Source organism: Dromiciops gliroides, chromosome 1 (genome assembly GCF_019393635.1).
Source record: "Dromiciops gliroides isolate mDroGli1 chromosome 1, mDroGli1.pri, whole genome shotgun sequence".
Taxonomy (NCBI): domain Eukaryota; kingdom Metazoa; phylum Chordata; class Mammalia; order Microbiotheria; family Microbiotheriidae; genus Dromiciops; species Dromiciops gliroides.
This window is the reverse complement of record NC_057861.1, coordinates 695,478,190-695,502,060: the sequence shown is the minus strand read 5'-3', so window position 1 is coordinate 695,502,060 and position 23,871 is coordinate 695,478,190. Positions and strand designations below refer to the sequence as shown.

At 39.7% G+C, this 23,871-nt stretch overlaps 1 protein-coding gene across 2 annotated transcripts in view; it reads left to right on the top strand.

Annotated features, from left to right (window-relative positions):
• The window catches only part of BLVRA (biliverdin reductase A), a 53,733-nt gene that overhangs the window by 11,477 nt on the left and 18,385 nt on the right, over positions 1 to 23,871 (top strand). Inside the window, exons 2-4 of one of the 2 annotated variants that reach the window (XM_043975357.1) lie at positions 1,138 to 1,198; positions 18,254 to 18,375; positions 22,574 to 22,693. In XM_043975357.1, coding sequence (XP_043831292.1) covers positions 1,178 to 1,198; positions 18,254 to 18,375; positions 22,574 to 22,693 — 263 coding nt within the window. In that variant the 5' untranslated portion in view covers positions 1,138 to 1,177. The remainder of the gene's footprint in view (positions 1 to 1,137; positions 1,199 to 18,253; positions 18,376 to 22,573; positions 22,694 to 23,871) is intronic. The other variant, XM_043975358.1, reaches the window with a different exon arrangement.

The window sequence follows — 23,871 nt, the reverse complement described above, 5'->3', positions numbered from 1 at the left end:
GATGCCCCTTGTTTTTAAATTTAATTTTCCAACCTTCCCCCCCCCCCCACACTACCACCCTGGAAAAGTCCCAGAATTTTAGTTTTAGGGATTTCTAAAGATTGTTGGATGGATGAAATAAGCATTTCAGAAGTGCTTAATCCCATCCATGGTTAACCACTAGTCAACTACTGTGCTCAACAATGTGCTCAGGGCAGTAAAAAAAGACAAGACAGTTCCTAGGAGGGTCCTATATGCCAGGCATCGTATGAAGCAGCCTACAAATATCTCCTGTGATCTTTACAAGAATCCTAGGAGGCTGGTGTTATTATTATCCTTATTTTACTGTTGAGGAAACTGAGGCAAGCAGAGGCTAAATGACATGTCCATGATCACTGATAGCTCATGAGTTGCTGTTGCTCAGTTCTATCAGTTGTGTTTGACTTTTCTGACCCCTTTTGGAGATTTTCATGTCAAAGATACTGGAGTGGTTTGCCATATACTTCTCCAGCTCGTTTTACAGACGAGGAAATAGAGGTAAACATTGTTAAGTGACTTACCCAAGGTCACACAGCTAGTAAGTGTCTGAAGCTAAATTTGAACTCAGGTTTTTTCCAACTCCAGGACTAGTGTTCTGTCCACTGTGCCATCTCACTGCCTCTGACTTTTGAAGTTAAGGAATTTTTTCAGTTAAAAAGCTTGTTGATTTGTAGTTTTGTGGCCATCTTGTCTTTTATTACATTTCTGCTTTTCTTTCTTCAGCACTCTGAAGAATCACAAATGAGTACAAGGGGGAGGGGTTTATTATTATTTTTTTATATAGAACTTTAAAAAAATGCTTTTAAAGTCAGATGTCTCTGCTTTTCCTTTCTCCAAACTTCCTTTACTGCTCCACCTCTGCCCCAGATCATTTCAACCAACCATACCCTAAGCCAGGCTTTCCAGTCACGGCCCCTCCCTGTCTGTGGTCACTATTGCTTTATCATATGAGAAAGAATTAGGCCCCTGCTTTCTAGCCTCTGAAAGTTTATCTGTGCCTGTCTAGCTTCATTTATCTACAGAAGCCATACCCGAAGCTGCGTCTTCTGAGGGAAACTGAGCTGTTTGGCTTTTGGGCAAGTATTTGCTCCCATTACAATAGCCTTTATTTTTCTCCAGTGTCTTCTCAGGCTCTGCTGCTCAATCCGGCCCAGTCCCAATGACTCCAGCTAAAACCCAGGTGAGCCTGCGAGTGTGACCCCAGTTCTCAAGGGAAGTAGCCTCTCTTGTTGGGTGGAGTGGCAGAGCAATGATATCTGAGAGCTTTCCCTTCCCTGTTATTGTTCTCTCTGCCTTTTGATAGGGCTGAACCTTCTCTTCTGACATTTCCTTGTTTTCAGAAATAACCATGGAATACTGGGGTAGAAAGCTGGTCTGGCAATTCCCAAGGATTTAGGGTGGAAAATGCTATCCACCTCCAGAGAAAGAATTGATGGAACCTGAATGCAGATTGAAACAAACTTTTCTAGTTTATGTTTTTTGGGGAAGGGGGGAAATCTGTTTTTCTTTCATAACCAGACCGATACAGAAATATGTTTTGCATAATTATCCATATATAACATATATCAAATTTCTTACCTTCTCAATGAGGGGGGGGGGAGAGAATTTGGAACTCAAAATTAAAAAAAATGAATAAGTTGTTTTTTTACATGTAATTGGGTAAAAAAGAAAATATTAAATAAAAAGAAAAAAAAGGGAAAGTTGGTCTAAAAGTTCGGAAGATCTACCTCTAATAAGTACTAGCTGTGTGACCCTGGAGAAGTCATTTTAACCTTTCAGGGCTCTAGGCAGCTCTAGGAGATTACAAATTACAGAGAAGGTACCAACCTATATCGGTAAAGGGAGTTTCATCTTTTGGGAATTCTTCACACCAGTGAAATCACAGGTTCAGTTCCAAGTTTCCATCTGTGGTTAGCCAGTCAACCATTCGGATTTCTTGCCTACTCTATGTCCAGCACTGTACTCAGGACTGTAGGAAAGGTAAGACGTGGTTGCTAGGAGGGCCCAACCCTAGAATAAGTGTGAAGCGGGTCTTGCAACTCCTACCAGTCTCCTTTTTTGAGCTCCTTCTGCCTTGTTCCATTCACTTCCCAGCTTCGGGTATCTGATAGGCTTTTTCCCTGCCCCCTTCTTGCTCCGAGATTAATTACTTGTACTTTAGTATGAATCAGTCACTGGGTCACTTCACAACAGTTATTTGTATTGAAGCTTTAACTCCAGGCTGGGGAATGAAAGACTTGTTAGCTTTCCCCTCCACTAAAGGAAGGAGATAGAGGAATCAGTTTTCAGGAAGGAGTGACCTTCCCAAGCTTTTGACACTGTGTCCCCCAAGTTTAAGCCCTGTACTGAGACTGTAAGCTACAGAGAAGTTGTTGATATGTATTAGTAGAGGGAGTCTCCATACTGGAAATTCTCTACAACAATGAAATCAGATCTGGTTATATGTGCATGTACCTACATTTTTCTGTGTGTGTGTACATATGTATATATGTATATAAACACACATATACATATATATTATATATATTATATACACACAGAGCTAGGTCCTGATTAGTGCAAACAACACATCTTTTGAAGTGGTTGCATGGATTAGAATTTGCAGCATTTGAAGTTATAATTATGTTACATGTGGGAATTGGTTCCAGGCAGAGGTGTGCTGAAAGCCCATTTGAATGGCTCACGAAAGCCAATTGTTAAATTTGCAGGGTGAGCATTTACACTTTGGACATCAGCAATATTAGGGCTTGATATATTATTTTATTGATTGCTGAGACTTAAGACTGTAGTGGAGAAAATTTTAATAATGTAAGTGAAACTTAAAAGTCCCTGGTTGGCACTTTTTTTTTTCAGGGAGCTAGTTGTTAAACATCTACCAGCACACCCTAAGTTCCAGCCCAATGGAAAGAGGCTGTGTAAATTTGAATAATGTGACCACTTGATTTGTATTGAGGGGTTAACAATTTATTTATAGTTTTGAGGACCTAAGATAGGGCATGTAATTTGGACCTGCATGTTCTAACATCCATTTTGTTGTTATTTCCACTCTACTATGTTGTGTAATAAATACATAGTCCAAATGAGGCTTCCTCCCTGACTCTCCCCAGACAGAAGCCCTTACGTGTTGTTTTTGTTCCTCTCTTATTTATTTGTACTTTCATGTTCTGTGTTCTTTTATAGTTGTGTCCATATAGTACAGTGAAAAGTGTAATGTGTTGGGTCAGGACACTTGGGTTCCTGTCTTAGAAACCCTTTTATTAATTAGCTGTGTTTCCTTAGGCATAGTTTCTTTCTTTATCTAAAATTAAGGGAGTCAGAATAGAGAACTTCTATGACCCTATCTAGCTAGGAATTATTATTATGATTGCTAAAATTATTATATGCTATTGATAATATCCCTCTGATTCCTATGTTAGGCTGAAAGCCCCGTAAGGGCGGGGCTATATACCTTATTCATATTTTTCTGCCCCATAACACTTAGTATAATACTTTGTATAAAGAAGGGATTCAGTAAATTGTTGTCTGTCCCTTCATTCTCAAAGAGAACCATGATATTGGGGTGATGTCATGACTTGCACTGAATTGGATTGATGTGAGGGAGGGCTGTGCAAGGTCACCAACCTCACTCTCTCCTCCAGAGCCATCAGGGTCCAGTGGCAAGATATACATCAGGATGACTGGAGATGGCCCTGGATGTTTAAGGCATTTGGGGTTAAGTGACTTGCCCAGGGTCACACAGCTAGTAAGTGCCTGGGGTGAGATTTGAGCTCAGGTCCTCCCAACTTCAGGGCCAGTGTTCTATCTACTGTACCACCTAGCTGCCCCATTCAGTAAATACCTATTGAATGAAAAAATAAATGAATGAAAGATTCAATGACAGTGTTTAAGGTAGAGTAGTAGCAAATGGCTTGGTATTTGAAGTCAGGGTTCAAATCCTGACTTTTCCTTGTATCAACTGTGTGACCTTGGGCAAGTCAGTTTTCCTCTCTCTCCCACAGTTTCCTCATCTATAAAATGAAGCATGTTGGATTATATGATCTCTAGGGTTTTTCTTTATGAGTTCTCTGAATGAGTGAGGCCTGACAGAGTGCTGAGCATTGCCTTGGCCCTGGTCTTCTTAATGATGGTCTGTGAAAAGACTTCCTAATATCAATTCCCTTTTTAACATTTATTGTAAGCTCCCATTTTAAAAAGATACTCCTATATATGAATGCTTTCCTTCCTTGCCCTGAAATCTGTGGGTTTCAGAACATGTTTAAAACACCACCTTATGGTGAACATTATTATCTTTATTTCATTGCTAAAAACCAAGCAAATAAACCATAGCCAAAACAGTTATATTACCAGCCTTACAAGGTTATTCTGAGGAAAATGCTTTGTGAATTATAAAGGTTTTTATGATAATAATGATGATGATTATAACTTTTTTCCTAAAAAAAAAAAAAAGAATAAGATGTGATCAAGTAATACAGAAGGTAGGACCTATTATCAACAGGTTTGTAAGCCATGATGGTCAAATCCTGGGCAGGGTGTGCTTCAAATATCCATTTTTGTTCATAGTTTACATACTTTATACAAAATGTCAAGTAGGCACTGTGGGGAAGAATAAGAAAGAAGTATTTGTCCTTACCCTTAGAGAGTTTAGAATCTAGAGTCTAGTTGACCTTTGACCCCGACCAGGTTTGCCCCTTGATCCATAATCCTGTTTTGGGGAAGAAGGAATTCTTTGTCACAGAAAGAGAAGGAAAAATCTTTGTGCTAAGCACCCCTTCAGCTGATTTCTGTATTCTACCCCCCCCATCCTGAATTTGGGCGGACTTTAATGGGAAGTTGGGCTAGCTCCACTTTTCTTCTAGGCATTCATTCAAGAACACTTCTTTGGAATCCTACCATATACAAGGCACTATTTCCGTGTTTACAGTCTTGTGGGCCCCAATGCTCTTTCTCCCATGTTTTAAGCAAATATGTTAAACAGCCACATCTGTGGTGTGGTGTAGTAGAAAGATAGCTGGAGTTAGAATCCAGAGAACTGGGTTTGATTACTGCTACTTATTAACTTGGGACCTTGGGCAAATCACTAAAGTCTTTTGTGCTTCAGTTTCCTCACCTTTGATCATCCTTGCACTACGACATGCCTCTTAGGAGCATCATGAGAAAAGCTCTTTTCCCCCTCCTAAGTTTAAATTAATTCTAAACTTAACAAACATCAACTTTAATGACTATTTCCATATACAAAGTTGAACAGAAAAAAGAAGATGGTACCTGAAACCACAAGTCTGTTATGGATCGCTTGCCTTTCCTTTTGAGTATATAATAAATTCAACATGTGACTTTCAAAGCTGTCCTGCTTGCCTGCATTTCCCTCTGGACAGAGGAAAGTCCCTTGTCACTTCTATGGAAATGGCCGTCACTTCATTCAAAATGAAATAAGTCAAACCAAAAGAACAATTTCCACCAGAGGTATCAAACACACAGCCTCCCCCAGTCCTTGACACTCTCTACTAGGTCCAAATATAAATGGGAAATGCTTAAGAAAATGATAGAATATAGATATTAATATGTGGTCTTCAAAGTCAATATGCAGCCCATGAGGATCCTTATATATAATTTCCCATTTCTATTTGAGTTTGAGATCATTGGTTTACATGACTATAATAATGAAAAGGAAAGTGATGCTTAAAGACACCAGAATTCAGACCAATAAAAAGACTAATCTCGACTCCAGTAGTAAAATAGTACCTGATAGTACTACAAAAAAGTAAACATAGCAAAACATAACCAGCCTCCTAGCTGCCAATATGTATATGTGTGCTTACACATGTATGTGTCTGGGTTTCAGATTTTTCTGAAAAGAAAAAGTAAAGTGTTAAGAGCCAGGCATAGGATGCTGTTAAAGAACTCCAAGTATGAGGTCATGTGAGCCTGGACTGGTGAAGAGGTAGGGGAAATAGAAGAGAAAAGGGTACAAGCAACTTTTGGAAGGAAACAGTCATTTGACTTAGAGAGTGAGGAATAATAAATAGATCAAAGGAGACTCCAAGATTTGGAGCCTGGAAAGGCGTGGAGCCTTTGTGTGAAGCAAGGAAGCTGGTTCATTCTTTGATCTGTGGAATCTCAGGAGATAGGAAGACATGCAACTGGAAGTAGCTAGTCGACAGAGATGGGGGAATGGAACTCTGCCGTGGGAACAGAACTGGACATGGAAATTTGGAAGTCATCATCATCTTAGAATGGATGATTGATAACAAGAGAAAGAATGCGCTCTCTGAGATGAAGGATGTATGTATGTGTGTGTATATATATATGTAGATATACTATAGACATGTATACCCTTAGGCATATATAAACATATATACCTAAAATGTTATGAATAGTGGGGCTCAATAAGACTCAATTCTTGGTCCCCTTCATACACACCTGAATATACATGTATATCTACATAGATATACATGTGTGTATGTGCATATATAGGTATATATATCTATATAATTATATACCTATATGTTCTGTCTGTGTGTATACATGGTATAAACTGTGTAGGTGCCTACATATATATTGAGATGTGTATACATATACATATCTATGTAAGTATATATGCAGAGGACCAAGAACTGAGTCTTATTGAGCCTCAATATTCATAACATTTTTTTGGTCAGCTAAAAGAAGCTATGATGCTTGGTCCTGAGAAGGCTGAAAAAGTGTGAGAAAGTAGTCTTAGATTTGCAATAAGGAAGCCATTGGGGACACTGGAGAGAGTAGAGAAAGTGAGGATATAGAAGCCACATTTCCAGGGATTAAGGAGAAAATGGGGTGGGGGGAGAGAAGAAGGCAGGAGTTGGAGACCACTCCCCAGTTTAATCCGTGTTAGTCATTTGGGAGCACTGGATATTGCCGGTGAGGACAGGCCTGATTACAGTACTCAGCAGGGGAGGGTCTCAGGCAAGTGACAGCATGAAGGTACTGAGGGAATAGGGTGAGAAGTGCCAGGAAGAGAGTGAGAGAGAAGTGAAGAGGCTGTGGGCAGAGTGTCAGATCGCAGAACATCCAACTTAGATTGGACCTTTAAGGGCATCTAGTATAACCTATATCTATTACAACCAGTATCCCCTCTACTATATCCTAGGCAAGGAATCAGCATTGTCTTCAGGAAGGCAGCCCCTTCTACTTTTTTTAACATATCTGTTAGGAAGTTTTGTTTATGCCAGACTAAAATTTGCCTCTTTCCACCTACTACTGGTTATTTCTAATTTTACCCTCAGGAAACAATCAGAACAAGTCTAACCTCTCTTCCATGTTACAGCACATAAAATAATTGAAGTAGGGAATTCTGGGAAGGTGGCAATCAGACAGGATATGCTGGGCTCTCCAAGTTTCTCCTGCAAACAGGACCAAAGCGTTGTGTCAAAGTGAATAGAGGAGCGTAAATAAATAAAAGTCGGGGATAAAGCAGTTGTCCTCCCAAAACAACTTGAGAAGACCTCAGGAAAGATTCACTCTCCAAGGGTAGAGGTTCTTCCTTAGTGAAGTGCAAATACCTCCAGGCAGACTCCACTGAATCAACAAACAAGCCCTGGAAACAGGCACCTGGTTTGGGAGGCATCTTCAGCTTCAGGAACTTTCACCTCACAGACAGTGTCCAGGTTGGAGAGCTGAGCAGGGGAAGGACCCTCCACTGTTGTGGGTTGCCAGGCCCCGCTGTGCTGACCAGATTTGGTTGCAGGCTGTGGTTGTGTATTAAGGAGGAATGAGCTCATACCTGGTGAGTGTGGTAGCAGAGGGGCAGGGGACCTTGCTCGCTGTGGGCACTTCAGTTATTTTCTTCCTTAAGGTTTTTTTTTTTTTATCTCTTTTCATAATTTTCTTGGATTGCTCTTATTTTCCCCCCTAGTTTTTCCTCAACCCCGTATTTGATTTTAAAAGTCCTTTTAAAGCTCTTCCAAGAATTCTTTTTAGGTTTGTGGTCCTTTGACATTTTTCTTTGAAGCAGGCATGACTTTTTCTTAACTTCACCATCTTCTTCCAAGTATGAACTCCAGGTCTTCTTTATCCCCCAAAACTATGGCATCCAAAATTTTAAAGGAAAAGTTAAATGAATTACAGGTGGAAATAGAAATGCTATAATAGTGGGGAACTTTAACCTATACTTCTCAGAATTAGATAAATCTAACCAAAAAATAAATAAAAAAGAAGGTAAAGAAGGGAATAGAATCTAATAGACATCTGGAGAGAACTGAATGGGAATAGAAAGGAATAATCCTTTTTGTCAGTAGTGCATGGTACCTTTACTAAAACTGACCATATATTAGGGCATAAAAACTTTATAAGTTAAATGCAGAAAAAGAGAAATATTAAATGCACCATTTAGTGCAATGAAAATTATATTCAATAAGTGACCATGGAAACAGATTAAAAACTAATTGGAGATTAAACAACCTAATCTTAAAGAATGAGTAGGTTAAATAACAAATCTTAGAAACAATCAATAATTTCATCAATAGTAATGAGATAAAATATCAAATACTATGGGATGAAAAAAAAAAGAATTGGATTCAGGAGGACATGAGTTCAAATCCAGCCTCAGACACTTGACACTTAACTAGCTGTGTGACCCTGGGCAAGTCATTTAACCTTCATTGCCCTGCAAAAATAAACAAACAAAAAAACCCCCAAAAACCTATGGGATGTAGCAAAAGCAGTAATCAGAGGGAAAACTATATTTCCAAATGCTCATATCAACAAAATAGGGAAAGAACAGACTAATGAATTGGGTATACAATTTTAAAAAAACTAGAAAAAGAACAAATTTTAAATCCCCAATTAAACAGCAGATTGGAAATCTTAAAGATCAAAGGGGAGACTAATAAAATTGAATGTGAGAAAAACATTGAATTAATAAATAGAAAAAAACAACCCAAACAATAAAATAAGTAAACCATTGACTAATGTGATTAAACAGAGAGAGAAAACCAAATCAGTAGTATTTTAAAGTTATACTTTATTTCTTTTTAAGTAATACTTTATTTTTCCCTATTTAAATGTTAAAACAATTTTAAACATTTTTTAAAAAAGTTTTGAGTTCCAAATTCTAAATCTTCCTTCGTTTCCTTTCCTCCTCCCTCCCTGAGACAGTAAGCAATTTGATATAGGTTATATATTTACAATCATGTAAAACATTTCCATATTAGTCATTTTGTACAAAAATACTCAAACAAAAGAAAGAAAGTGAAAAATAGTATGCTTCAGTCTGTATTCTGATAATATCAATTCTTTCTCTGGAGGTGGATAGCATGTTTCATGTCCTTTGGTATTATCTTGGATCATTTGCTGAGAACAGCAAAGCCATTCACAGTTCATCATACAATATTGCTCTTACTGTGTATAACAATCTCTTGGTTCTGCTCACTTCACTTTGCATTAGTTCATGTAAATCCAGGTTTTTCTGAAATTATCCTGCTTTTTATTTCTTATAGCACAATAATATTCCATCACAATCATATACCACAATTTGTTTAGCCATTCCTCAATTGATGGATATTCCCTCAATTTCCAATTCTTAGCCACCATAAAATGAACTCTTACAAATATTTTTGTACAAGCAGGTCCTTTCCCCTTTTTTTCTTTATCTATTTGGTATATAGACCTAGCAGTGGTATTGATGGATCAAAGGATATGAACAGTTTTCTAGCCCTTGGAGCATAGCTTCAAATTGCTCTCCAGAATGGTTGGATCAATTCACAACTCTACCAACGGTGCATTAGTGTCCCAATTTCCCCACATTCCTTCCAATATTCATAATTTTCCCTTTTTGTTACCTTTGCCAATATGATAGGCATGAGGTGGCACCTCAGAGTTGTTTTGATGTACCTTTCTCTAATCAATAGTAATTTAGAGGGTTTTTAAAAATATGACTATAGATTACTTTGATTTCTTTATCTGAAAACTGCCTGTTCATATTCTTTGACCATTTATCAATTGTGGAATGACTTGTATTCTTATAAATTTAACACGGTTCTCTATATATTTGAGAAATGAAGACTTAATCTTTGCTGCAAAAAAGAAATTCTCCAGTTTCCTGCTTTCCTTCTAATTTTGGTTGCATTGATTTTGTTTGTGCAAAAACTTTTAAAATTTTGCATAATCAAAATTATGTATTATACATTTAATAATGTTTTTCATATCTTGTTTGGTTCTAAATTCTTCCCTTTTCCACAGATCTGACAGGTAAACAAACTATTCCATAGTCTCCTAATTGCTTATATCACCTTTTATATAAATATATGTATAAATCATATACCCATTTTGACCTTATCTTGGTATATGGTGTGAGATGTTGCTCTGTAGCTATTTTATATCTTGCCACTTCACTAAAATTGTTAATTATTTCAACTAGTTTTTTAGTTGATTCTCTAAATATAACATCATATCATCTGTATAGAATGATAGTCCAAATCAATAGTATTAAAAATGAAAAGGGTGATTATACCACTAAATGAAGATAAAATCAACACAATTATGAGGAATTATTTTGTCCAATTATATGTCAATAAATTTAAGAATTTACATGAAAATGAAATTATTGTGATGGAATACTACTAAGCTGGTTGATTTTAGAAAAAAAAACATGGAAAGAGTTGCATTAAATAACGAAGAGTTAAATGAGTAGAAGCAAGAGGGTATTGTCCATAGTTCTACAAACAACTTTGAACCACTGAATCATTTTGAGATTACAAATACTCAAATCTACTTAAAAAGACCTATTAAGGAAGATGCTATCCATACCCAGAGAAAGAACTAATAAACAGAAGTATATATAGTATGTTTTACATATATATATATGTGTATATATATGTGTATATATACATATTTGTGTCTAATGGTAATCATTTCTTGGATGGGATGGGGAGGGGGGAGAGGGAGAGAGAACGAAGGAAATTTAGAAAAAAGCACAGAAAAGCAGGATAGCTTTGAAAATGATACATAGGTGGGTTTTTTTAAAAGTAAACTGTGAAATGGAAATTCATGGTTTTATATTGCATCCTCTTTTTATTTTGTGCTGTATACGTGGAAATGTTATTTTTTTTTTAGGCTTTTTGTATTTAAGTTCCAAATGAATAAAAATGAAAGAAAACATTTGAAGATGACTTGGTGCTGTAAAATGAATGATGGATTTAGATTTAGAGATCTGGATTACAAATTTGTCCCTGCTGCTTATATTACCTGGGCTTTTAGGCAAGTTCCTCAACTTTCTCTTCATCTTTAAATGAGGTAGTAGGACTAGATGATCTCATATTTTGTTGTGTCATCAGTACCTGTTTCCAGCAAAGATCCAAGCTCTTTGGATCAGGCTATTCAACTACTGCCAAATACACACAATTTTGCTATTAACTGTCCCTCATCTCTATCTTTTTAATGAAAATACCATGAAATAAGTTGTCAAATGCTTTACTAAAACAGTATTTCTCTGATATACCCAGTGACTGTCAAAAGAAAAGGAAGTACCGTTAGTCTGTTTTTTTTTTGTTTGTTTGTTTTTTAGTGAGGCAGTTGGGGTTAAGTGACTTGCCCAGGGTCACACAGCTAGTAAGTGTTAAGTGTTGAGGCCGGATTTGAACTCAGGTACTCCTGACTCCAGGGCCAGTGCTCTATCCACTGCGCCAACTAGCTGCCCCCATTGGTCTGTTCTTTTTTTTTTCTTTTTTTTTTTTAGTGAGGCAATTGGGGTTAAGTGACTTGCCCAAGGTCACACAGCTAGTAAGTGTTGAGTGTGTGAGTCCAGGGCCAGTGCTCTATCCACTGCGCCACCTAGCTGCCCCCATTGGTCTGTTCTTAATGAAGCCATGCTGGTTCGTGGTGATTGATCACTATTTCCTTTTCCAAATGTCCGCTACCCATTTCTTAAATTGTAGATTTAGAGCTGGACTATATAAACCATTGAGTCCAATCTCCTCATTTTCATATGAGGAAATTGAGGCTCAAAGAATGTTGTGACTCAGTCTCATAGCCACCCAGCTTTTTAAAATTAGAGGGACTTGGGGGCAGCTAGGTGGCACAGTGGATAGAGCACCGGCCCTGGATTTAGGAGGACCTGAGTTCAAATCCAGTCTCAGACACTTAACACTTACTAGCTGTGTGGCCCTGGGCAAATCACTTAATCCCAATTGCCTCACCAAAAAAAAAAATAAATAAAATTAGAGGGACTCAATCTAGTTGACTAATAACAACAGCACATTTGTGTTATTATCGTGATTTACAAAGGACTTCCCTCACTATGATGCTGTGAGGGAAGGAATGCAGGTATTCTGGGGCATTTTTTTACAGTAGGGCCCAGAGAAACTAAAGAAATGACTTCTCCAAGACCACACAGCTGCTGATTCAGAGATGGGACTTAGTTTCAAGCCTTCTGATTCTTAGCCTCGTATCTTTGCACAAGTCTCAGATTTCCATTGTTTACACAATAGGCTTGCCAAAAGCTTTGCAAGTCTTAATGGTCTTTTTTGAAGTGAATGAAAGCTCTACACATAGTTATACTCTAGAGCAAAACAGTGAGAAAAATAAGCATTTAGTTCCAAAGAGAGAAAAGTTGATTTGAGTGGAAGAGAAAGGAATGCAGTAAGACACTTGGCTTATATGATGCATTTGGGATTTGTCTATTTCTCTGACCATATCTATAGCCACAGGCTGCATTAGGTTCATGAAATAGACATCCATCCAGAGACAAAGAAATCATTCACTTTTTACCCTCACGATATAGGAAATGCAAATGGTCAGGAGACCAGCAGAGGGCACCATTACTCCAACTTTTGCATTCCCTTTCCAATCTTCAAAGTGGTTGATGTTTCACAAATAAAAATGAGTAGGTTTGTTGTTTTTTGAATCTAGCTTTTTTTCTTAGAAAAACTAAAACAGTTACGACTACACCAATTGACAATTCCAAAATCCTGTGATGTGTCAGGGAGGAAAGGTTATACCTGATCTTGAAGGTAGCTTATTGTAGTAAGAAGATGCACTGGCTCTGATACTTGCTACCTCTGGGACATTGGGCAAGTTACTTAATGGATATTCTTTTTTTTTTTTTTCCCTCTTCAAGGCAATGAGGGTTAAGTGAATTGCCCAGGGTCTTACAGCTAGTTAAGTGTCAAGTGTCTGAGGCTGGATTTGAACTCAGGTGCTCCTGAATCCAGGGCTGGTGCTTTATCCACTGAGCCACCTAGCTGCCCCCACGGGCAAGTTACTTAAGCATCCTGTGCCTTAGTTGCCTCATCTGAAAAAAATGAGGGAGTTGGATCAGATGGCATCTGAAGTTAGCTCTAAAATCTGTGATTCGGAAGGTAAAAACCTCAAGAGAATGAAAGAAGGATGAAGAGAGGAGATGGTCTTTCACTTTTGGCATGAGTTGGTTCACAGGCCAAAGCTCTACTTTTTTTGGGGGGGGGCGGGGCAATGAGGATTAAGTGACTTGCCCAGGGTCACACAGCTAGTTAAATGTCAAGCATCTGAGGCTGGATTTGAATTCAGGTCCTCCTGAATCCAGGGCTGGTGCTTTATCCACTGTGCCACCTAGCTGCCCCAAGCTCTGCCTTTTTTAAGAGAAAAAGGAAAAGTTGAGTTCCAAGCAAATATTTTAAAAAATATTTTTAGTTTTTTAATGTAGCAAAATTAATTTTTTTATTCCTCTTACCTCCCCCTCCCCATGGGGGGGGGGCGGGAGGACACACCAACACAAACAAAACCCTTATAAGAAATCTGCTTATTCAAGCAAAACAAAATTCCTACATCAGCTATGTCCAAAATATATATATATATATATATATATATATATATATATCCCCTGGGTCTATCACCTCTCTATCAAGATGTTGGCAGTATGTTTCATCATGAGTTCTCTGGTATATTGGTTGGTGATTGCACTGATGAGAAGTTTTGTGTCTTTCACAATTGTCTTTATGGTGGTGGAGTAATTGTATAAATTTTTCTCGTTCCAAGCATATTTTTAAAATAATATTTAATTAGGGCAGCTAGATGGCGCAGTTGGATAGAACACCGGCCCTGGAGTCAGGAGGACCTGAGTTCAGATCTGGCCTCAGGCACTTAACACTTACTAGCTGTGTGACCCAAGGCAAGTCACTTAACCCCAATTGCCTGACCAAAAAAAAAATAATTATTATTATTTTTTCCAATTACATGTAAAAACAATTTTAACATTCATTTTTTAAAAATTGAATTTCAAATTCTCTCCCTTTCTCCCTCTCCTTCCCCTTCCCTGAGACAGAAAGCACTTTGATATAGGTTATACATATCAAGCATATTTCTTAAATGAGAAATCAGTACATTTTTGTGTCCATGGAATCTTTTAGAAGAACTATTGCTAAACACTTAGAGATCAAGATACCTCTTTGGCAAGATCCTTTTTCTTAAAAATAACTGGACTCAGGTAATCAGGGAGGCAAGAGGGATCGGTTGGAATTTTACTTCTGTCACTTGCTAGTTGTGTGATCTCGCTGATAAATTACTTAATCTTTCTGAGTTTTAGTTTTCTCCCTTGTTAAAATGGGTTGTGGGAAAGTTAACTATTGGCCTGACCTACCTCCCAGGACAGTTTTGACAGTCAAATGAAATACGGAAGTGCTTTGCAATGAATAAGCCCATGCATGAATAGGAAATGGTAATGGTGTCTGCTATACTCTAGGTATATCATTGGATAGCTTAGAAATGGAGAACCAAAACATCCTAAGCTATGCCTTAGGCTTATGGAGTGTGTCTCCCTGGTAGAGGGTATGGACGAGAGTCTCCCAGTTTGAGAAACATGGATGAGTTGTGATTTGGAGGAAATGGCCCAATTAATGAGATTATGGATCCATTGAAGTAGGATCACATAACTAGGTGGCACAGTGGATAGACTGCTGGCTCTAAAATCAGGAAGGCTTGAGGTCAATCTGCTCTCAGTCACATACTAGTTGGGTGACCCTGAGCAAGTCACTTAACGAATGTCTGCCTCGGTTGTTTCATCTGTAAATTGGGGATAATAATAGCACCTCTCTTCCAGGACTGTTATGAGGATAAAATGAGATAATACTTGTAAAACTCTTGGAAAAGCTTGAAGATCACACAGCTAGTGACAGAAGTAATATTCCCACCAGGATCTCTTGATTCTTTGATAACTAATAAGTAGCTATTGTTGTTATTATTGTTGTTGTTATATGATCCCATACACTGACGTATACCCAAGACACACTAGTGGATGTAACATCAGGTCTAGCACAGTTTTTGTGATTTCTAGCTCTTAATTATTTTTTTAAATCATAAAAGTATTTTATTATTTTCTAGTTATATGTAGAGATAGTTTTCAACATTTGTTTTTATAAGATTTCTAGTTCCAAATTTTTCTCCCTTCCTCCCCCTCCCCAAGACAGCAAGCAATCTGATATAGGTTATATATGTATAATCACATTAAACATATTTCTGCATTAGTCATGCTGTGAAAGAAGAATCAGAACAAAAGGGCAAAACCTCAAAAAGGAAAAACAAACAAAAAAATAGAAATAGTATAGTTCAATCTGCATCTAGGTTCCGTAGTTCATTTTTTATTTTTAATTTGGGGAGCATTTTCCATCATGAGTCCTTTGGAACTGTTTTGGACCATTGTATTGCTGAGAAGAGTCAAGTTGACCAAAACGCAATGTTGTTAATACTGTGTACAGTGTTCTCCTGGTTCTGCTCATCTCACTCAGCATCAGTTCATGGAAGTCCTTCCAGGTTTCTCTGAAATCTGCCTGCTCATTGTTTCATACAGCACAATAGTATTCCATTATATTCATAAACCACAACTTGTTTAGCCATTCCCTAGTTGATAGGCACCCCCTCAAATTCCAATTCCTTGCCACCACAAAAAGAGCTCTAGCTCTTAATTATTAAGAAATGTCTAGGGGCAGCTAGGTGACACAGTGGATAGAGCACCAGTCCTGGAGTCAGGAGGACCTGAGTTCAAATCCGGCCTCAGACACTTTACACTTACTACCCCAATTGCCTCACCCCCCCCCAAAAGAAATGTCTAAAAGGTTTTGGGGGGGTGGGGCAGAGAGGAAAGAGAGGATAGTATTGGTAATATACTTTCATTCATTTTGCATGAAGCCATCCTTTTATTCATTTCAGGGAACTGGAAATTCAGAGTTTTTCTCCTCCTGCCCCCAACACACACCCCAAAATCCATTGTCCCTTTGCAGTGTTTCTCTGGAATTGGCCACTGTAAACCCACAGAGACCCACTTTTCTGTACAAGGGTTTGCTATACCCCATTTACTTTTCTTCTTTTTTTTGGTGGTGCAGTGAGGGTTAAGTAACTTGCCCAGGGTCACACAGCTAGTAAGTATCAAGTGTCTGAGGTGGGATTTGAACTCAGGCCCTCCTGAATCCAGGGTTGGTGGTCTATCCATTGTGCCACCCAGCTGCCCCCATTTACTTTTAGTTACCCCTTCGATAATCCAGTCTCATGCATGACATCCCACCTCCTGTCTTCATGCCATTGTCCTGGCTGTCCCCCATTCCCAGCATGCTTTCTCTCTTCCCATCTTTTTAGAACTTCAAGCTTCTGTCCACTCAGCTCAAGTGTCACATTTTGCAGGAGTTCTTTCCTATTGCCTCCATCTCCTGGTGCTTTCCTCTCCAAAGTTACCTTGCATCTTCTTTGTTTATAGCCTGTATAGACCTAATGGAAAGCCTACTGGGACATAAACTCCTTAAGGACAAGAATGATTTTTCTTTTTCTTTATATCCTCAGAGCTTAGCAAAGTGTCTAGTGCATAATTACCACTTAGTTTTATTCTACCGGAGGGGAGAAACTAGGTGACTTCTCTTAGGAGACCAGACACAGCTAAATCTTCATCTTCAATAAAAAGATAATAGTTTGTAAATGTAATAACAGCTTTTCACTCATCTCCTAGGATGGAGAATGGCTCTCATCAAGAGAAAATTAATGGTTAAGATTAAGCCAGTGTTTCCAAGGCATCTACCACAGCCTATTGGCAACACATGTAAAGGACAAAACCAAGTCTTAGAGGTGAATTCTCTTCTCAAGCATTGAATCTGTCATAAAATCCATGTCACTCATGGATATGGTAAGAACTTTGGTTCTGAAGTAAGAGAACTTGGGTTCAAATCTCATCTCTGCTTCTTAATTATCTGGGTTTCATTGGGCAAGTCATTTAACCTCATTCTGCCTCAGTTTCCTTATCTATGACATGAAGGAGTTGAACTAGCTGACTTCAGAGACCCCCTCTAGCTCTATAATTGTGATCTTATGACCTCTAAAAAGCAGGACTAAGTGGTTTAGGCAAATTCAAATCCACAAGGTCAGACTAAAGTGTTAAGCCCCAGAGCTGAAATCGGTGATTAGGCTGAATACAGAGGATAGGATGCAAGACCTTAAAGGACCTTTATGAAATGATTCATGTGAAGTACAAGTCTTGAAGTGCACTATAATTGTCTGCTACCATTGTCCGTCGGTCATTGTCGTTATCATCATTGTGCACTTATTTGTAATCTTGTATTCTGACATTCTCCAAACTGTGATAGAGTTGATTTTACTCTTTTAGTCGATTCCTGAACAGGTTGTGATTGAATAGCTTATATTGGAAGAAGGGTACCTGAAAGGACAAAGGGAGCAGGCCATGTTCCCAGGGTCATGGTCTCAAGAAGTAAAACCCTAGAATTATCCAAAGGATGAATTGGCATGGTGGGAGTGTGGGGGTGTGTGGGGATCTTCTATTTGAAGGTGCCCTGGGTTGTTGCCTCACAGAACTATGGGGCAAGTCTTTTTTTCAGGGGAATAGGGAGACAGGAAAAGGAGAAAATCAACTTTTAGTGCTTCTGCTGTAACTTGCAGAAGAGTCTTCATCCATGTTGGAGGTTCCAAGCAACAGAGAAACGGTAATAACCTTGCACTTGGTTCCTCCTCCTGGATATCTATGTCAGTTACAGAGATCTAGCTAGCCCCTAAAAGCAGCATCGTACAACAGAAAGAGCATTGACTCAGTAGTCAAAGGTCCTGTGTTCAAATCCTACCTTTGTGAACTGGGGCAGGTCACAACTCCTTTGGGACGTAGTTTCCTCATAATCAAGGAAAATAAGAGGATTAGACTAGATGTACTCCAGGGTCTCATGCTCTCCTTTTTGTTTGTTGGTTTTCAGCTTCTCCTTGAATGCTTGTGTCTTCATTTCAAACTCTATACGTTCTTTTGCAGCCAGAAAGAATGTTTGGTGTGGTGGTGGTTGGCGTTGGCAGGGCTGGATCTGTGCGGATAAGGGATTTGCAGAGTCCCCAGCTTCCTCCCAGCCCTCTGAAACTGATTGGATTTGTATCCAGGTTAGTGATTTCCAAGTTTTGTCCCAGACCCTACATATAATAAGCATTCACTAAATAGTTATTGTTTGATTGCTTGGTGAGTGCTCCAAAAAGGAAAGGTTCTTTATTTCCCTATAGCCCTGTTCTTACTCCTTTGACATTTTCTATCGATACTCATTAGAAATGTTGTTACTATACTCACACACGTATATGTACCTATATGCAATTAATAACACATTTGTATAATGCTTTTATATGGTATTATATTGTATGATTACATATGTAAATATCATGACACATCTGTATTACACTTTTATGTCATATGGCATCATTACATGTTTAACTATAATAATGCATCTGTATAGCACCTTTATGTCGTATGACATTATTATGTGTTACTATTTCTAATAATGCATCTGTATAGCACTTTTATGTTATATGGTATTATTATATGTGTAACTATTTATAATAACACATCTATATACCATTTGTATGTTGTGTGGCATTATCACACATGTAAATATTTATAATAACACATTTGCATAGCACTTTTATATCATAGGGCCCTATTATATATGTAAATATTTGTAATATTTTAATGGCATCTTTAGGTTTCTAAAGCTTTTCTTGTGGCAGCTCTATGAAATTGGTGGTGAAGGTGTCATTATTCCCACCTTGCTCCTAAAGAAGCCATGGTTGAGCCATGTTAAGTGACTGGCCCATAGTCTCTCAGCTAGTGAGTGTTGGAGTTAACACCCAAAGCCAGATCTTTTGATAGCAGTGCTATATTCTTTCTAACACACCTCTCCTGCCTCTCCTTGGCTTCATGAGCAGGTAGAAAATGAGCTTGCCATAATACTTCTGAGAGAGAGAGAGAGAGAGAGAGACAGACAGACAGACAGACAGAAAGACAGAAAGACAGAAAGACAGAAAGACAGAAAGATAGACTGAAGGCAGCATGTACCAGGCAGTCAATGAAGACAGCCCTGGATCCTGAATCCAAGAGCCTGGGAACCCCCAAACTACCAAATCTATTTCTAGCCTAGTCCCCGCAGTCATCATTGTAGGGTGAAATAATACACCTTCTTCCTCACGACTGGCAACAACCAATGACCAACTCCCACCAACAGAGGAGTCCTGGGAATGTCAGAATCCCCCAGAATGGCCATTCTTTGGAGAAGCAAGTCCTATGGAGAAGGGGTCAGCCACGCCCACCAACTGGTAACCAACTGCCACACACACAAGGGCTAGCAAGCCAGGGGGAGAGACAGGAGGCTTCATGTGCTGAGCAAGTTGAATCACCACCACCACCTTGAGCACCACCTCCCCTCAGGCCCTGCTGGAGACAGGCCAGGACCCTGAACCCAAGAGTCTTTGGAATCACAATGCTTCCAGCCCAGCATCCACAGCTGTTATCCTGGGAAACAGCCCTTGTGGAGAAGACCCAGAAAAGAAAGTTCTTACCACCAAAGTCCCATCTAATGTTTCACCCTCAGAAACTAATAGGATTGTTAGTGGAAATGATATTAAATGAGGCATTGCTATCTGCTCTGGGGGCAGGTAGGTGGCGCCATAGTGCATAGAGTGCTGGACCTGAAGTCAGGAAGATTCATCTTTCTCAGTTCAAATCTAGCCTGAGACACTTATTAGCTGTGTGACCTTGGGCAAGTCCCTTCACCCTGTTTGCCTCAGTTTTCTCATCTGTAAAAATGAGCCAGAGAAGGAAGTGACAAACCACTCCATTATCTCTGCCAAGAAAATCCCCAAATGGGGTCAGAGAGAATCGGAAACAACTGAATAACCACAACAGTCAGCTTTTCCTTTGTATCCTAGGAACTATGGGACCTTTCCATCTGACTTTTGGCTGGGATTTTCCAGATGGGTTGTAACCCTCCTTAGAACATGAGCAGGGGCTATCCTGTTTTCTATTTGTACCCCCAGTGCTTTAGCATAGTGATTTATAAATATTAAGTGATTAATAAATGCTTTCATTATTCATTCATTCACTTCTGGAGGGTGATATTGAGTCCTCTTCTTTGTGTTCAGCTCATCAGACCTCTCTTGTGAATGCATAGGTGAGCAGAATCACCTTCAAGTTCTCTGTGACCCAGCTAAACTGGCTTTCTTTTTATCCCCCACAAACAATACTCCATTTACCACCACCATGCCCAGGGTCACACAACTAGTAAGTGTCAAGGGTCTGAGGCTGGAATTGAACTCAGGTCCTCCTGAATCCAGGGCCGGTACTCTATCCACTGTGCCACCTAGCTGCCCCAAGATACCTTTTTTTTTTAAGGCAATGAGGGTCAAGTGCCTCACCCAGGGTCACACAGCTAGTAAGTGTGTCAAGTGTCTGAGGCCAGATTTGAACTCAGGTCCTCCTGAATCCAGGGCCAGTGCTTTATCCACTGCACCACCTAGCTGCCCCTTGTCTTCACTTTGTAAAAGCCCAACTTACCTCAAAGCTCATTACAAATGCTCTCTTCTCCCCAATGCCTTTCCTGATTCCCCAGTTGTTGGTGCCTCACTCTAAATGATTTTATATAGATTATTTAAGAACTTATAGGTATACATGTTATCCTTCCTGCCCTCTGATAGAACATCAGCTTTCTTAAATGTTTTTTCTTTGTATCCACAGCACTTAGCACAGTGTCTGGCCCCAAATGTGTCCCACAGAACTGGTTTGACTAGACTTTAGCCTTTTGGAAATGTCACACACATGACATTTTACACCACATAAAACCAGACAGAACTGCTGGGAAGGGGCCTTTACATGTCGGGAAGCACCATGGCAGAGTTGAAAGAGCACTGCATTGGCAGTCAAGAAGACTTGGCTCAGGGCAGCTAGGTGGCACAGTGGATAGAGCACTGGCCCTGGATTCAGGAGTACCTGAGTTCAAATCCGGCCTCAGACACTTACTAGCTGTGTGAACTTGGGCAAGTCACTTAACCCCCATTGCCCTGCCAAAAAAACCCCAAAAAACAAAAAACAAAACAAAAACAAGAAGACTTGGTTCAAGGCCTGGCTTTGCTTTCTTTCTTTCTTTCTTTCTTTCTTTCTTTCTTTCTTTCTTTCTTTCTTTCTTTCTTTCTTTCTTTCTTTCTTTCTTTCTCTCTCTCTCTCTCTCTCTCTCTCTCTCTCTCTCTTTCTTTCTTTGTTTTTGTTACAGCTAGTAAGTGTCAACTGTCTGAGACTGAATTTGAACTCAGGTCCTCCTGAATCCAGGGCCATTGCTCTATCCACTGCACCAACTGGCTATCCCAGCTTTGCTACTTTCTACTTGTGTGACCTTGGGCAAGTCACTAAACTTCTATGAGCCTCAGTTTCATCATCTGTACAAGAGGATGAGAGCAGGTAACATCTAAGCTCTAGTTTGGACAGTTTATGATTCTAAGATTTGGAAACAAAAGCCATGAATTCTAGCCCTGACTCTGCCACTTTGTGACCTCAAGGGAAGCCACTTTACTTCCCTGGGCCTGGGTTTTCTCATCCAGAAAGTGGGGGTAATAATCTCTGTCATGCCTGTCTAACAGGACAGTTGTGGGGATCCAATGAGTGGGTTTTTGTCAGTGTACTTCTTCTTCTTTTTTTGTTTTGTTTGCAGGGCAATGGGGGTTAAGTGACTTGCCCAGGGTCACACAGCTAGTAAGTGTCAAGTGTCTGAGGCCGGATTTGAACTCAGGTCCTCCTGACTCCAGGGCCAGCACTTTAACCACTGCACCATCTAGCTGCCCCCTTGTAGGTGTACTTCTAAGCTCTATATGGAAAGGAAAAAGAATAACAGCAGCATCCTCATCTTTGTGGGGGAAGTTGGATTCTGAGAAGTAATTGAGTTTTGCAGAATTTGTGAACAGAATCCCTCCTACCAGTAACCAAACAGCTCTGCCTAAGGGCCCTGAGTTGGGATCTGCTCCGGGGTCCCCCCTTCATTCCCCTTTAGTGAATGAGTAAAATAGTGCTATAGGGAGCTAGCTCCAAAGGACTATGTTCTGTCACTGTTTCTATGGAAGCATCTGTTCCCATCAGATGGATGGACCCAGTGGGGAATGACCTGAAAAGGAGAGAGGGAGTGATGGAGGAAGGGAGATAATTCAGTTCTTGGTGAATCCTGTGGTCTGGATTTTTTGGTGGGTGGAAAGGGGATGGTGTTTGTTTTTCAGACTGGATGACCTATTTATTTTCGATTCTCACTTCCCTCTTTCCCTGTGGCTTTCCTAGGCGAGAACTTGGTAACATTAATGAGGCGAAGCAAATCTCCCTGCAAGATGCTCTTTCCAGTGCAGAAGTTGATGTTGCTTACATCTGCAGTGAGAATGTTAGCCACGAGGAGTATATCAGGTTGGTTTCCAGTCCCTACTTGTATCCGTGTCTCTGGACTGAAGGTCTGCATCTCTCTTGCTTTCTGTCTCACAGGAGCTGCCTGGTAGCTGTGAGCATCTAATGAGCTGTGCATATTGATTCCTTTGAATGCCAGCCCACTCCAAAGGTGAATTGAAAGGCAGGCAAGAGCCATATTAGTTATGGCATGTGAGGTAGAGGAGGAAGAAGAAACTAATGGCGGTCAGATCACTCCTGTGTTCGGAAATCTTCTTTGATTCCCCAGGAAAGTTCCATCTCCTATGCCTGTCATGGAAGGCCCTCCATTACCTGGTACCATACTAACCTCCCAGCCCATCTCATACTATTCTCTTCTAAGTGCTGTAGGCAGCACCCAAATTGGCCAACTTGCTTCACACTTTCCTGCCTTCCGACCTAGTTCTTACTGATGCTGAATGATATGTCTTCCCCTCTTTGCCTTTTAGAATTCCTCTCCAACCTTTAAAAACCAATCCCAATGACAGCTCATCCAGGAAGTTGTTCCTGATACCCCAAGACATGAACATCCTTCTCTACTCCTCCCTTCACACCCAGATCTCACAAACCCCTGTGTTTTGTACCTTTCTAATGCTCTTATCATACATCATAATTTGTCATACTTGAAAAAAACCCTGAATTTGGAGTCATGGCTTTGTTGATGTTCAGTTGGGTCTGACTCTTGGTGACCTCCTGGCAAAGAGATTGGAACAGTTTGCCATTCCCGTCTCCAGCTCATTTGACAGATGAGAAAACTGAGGCAGACGGAGTTGAGTGACTTGCCCAGGCTTATAGTACTTATAAGTGTCTGAAGTCAGATTTGAACTCATGAAGATGAGCCTTTCTGATTCCAAGTCTACTGCTCTATCCACTGTACCACCCGGGTTCAATTCCCATCTCTACCACTCATTTGGTGGGTGAACTTAGGTAAGCCAATAAATCAATAAACATTTATTAAGTGCCAACTATTTGCCAGGTACTATGCTAAGCATAAAGCATCTAATACCAGTGGGTGTCAGTTTCCCTCTCTATAAAGTAGGGGTGGGGTGTTAGACTAAATGATCTGTAATGTCCTTTCATGCTCTAAATTCTGCGTTCCTTTGATCTGTGCATGTCACATCCCTTGGGAAGCACCATCATGAAGGAAGAAACTCTATCGTATC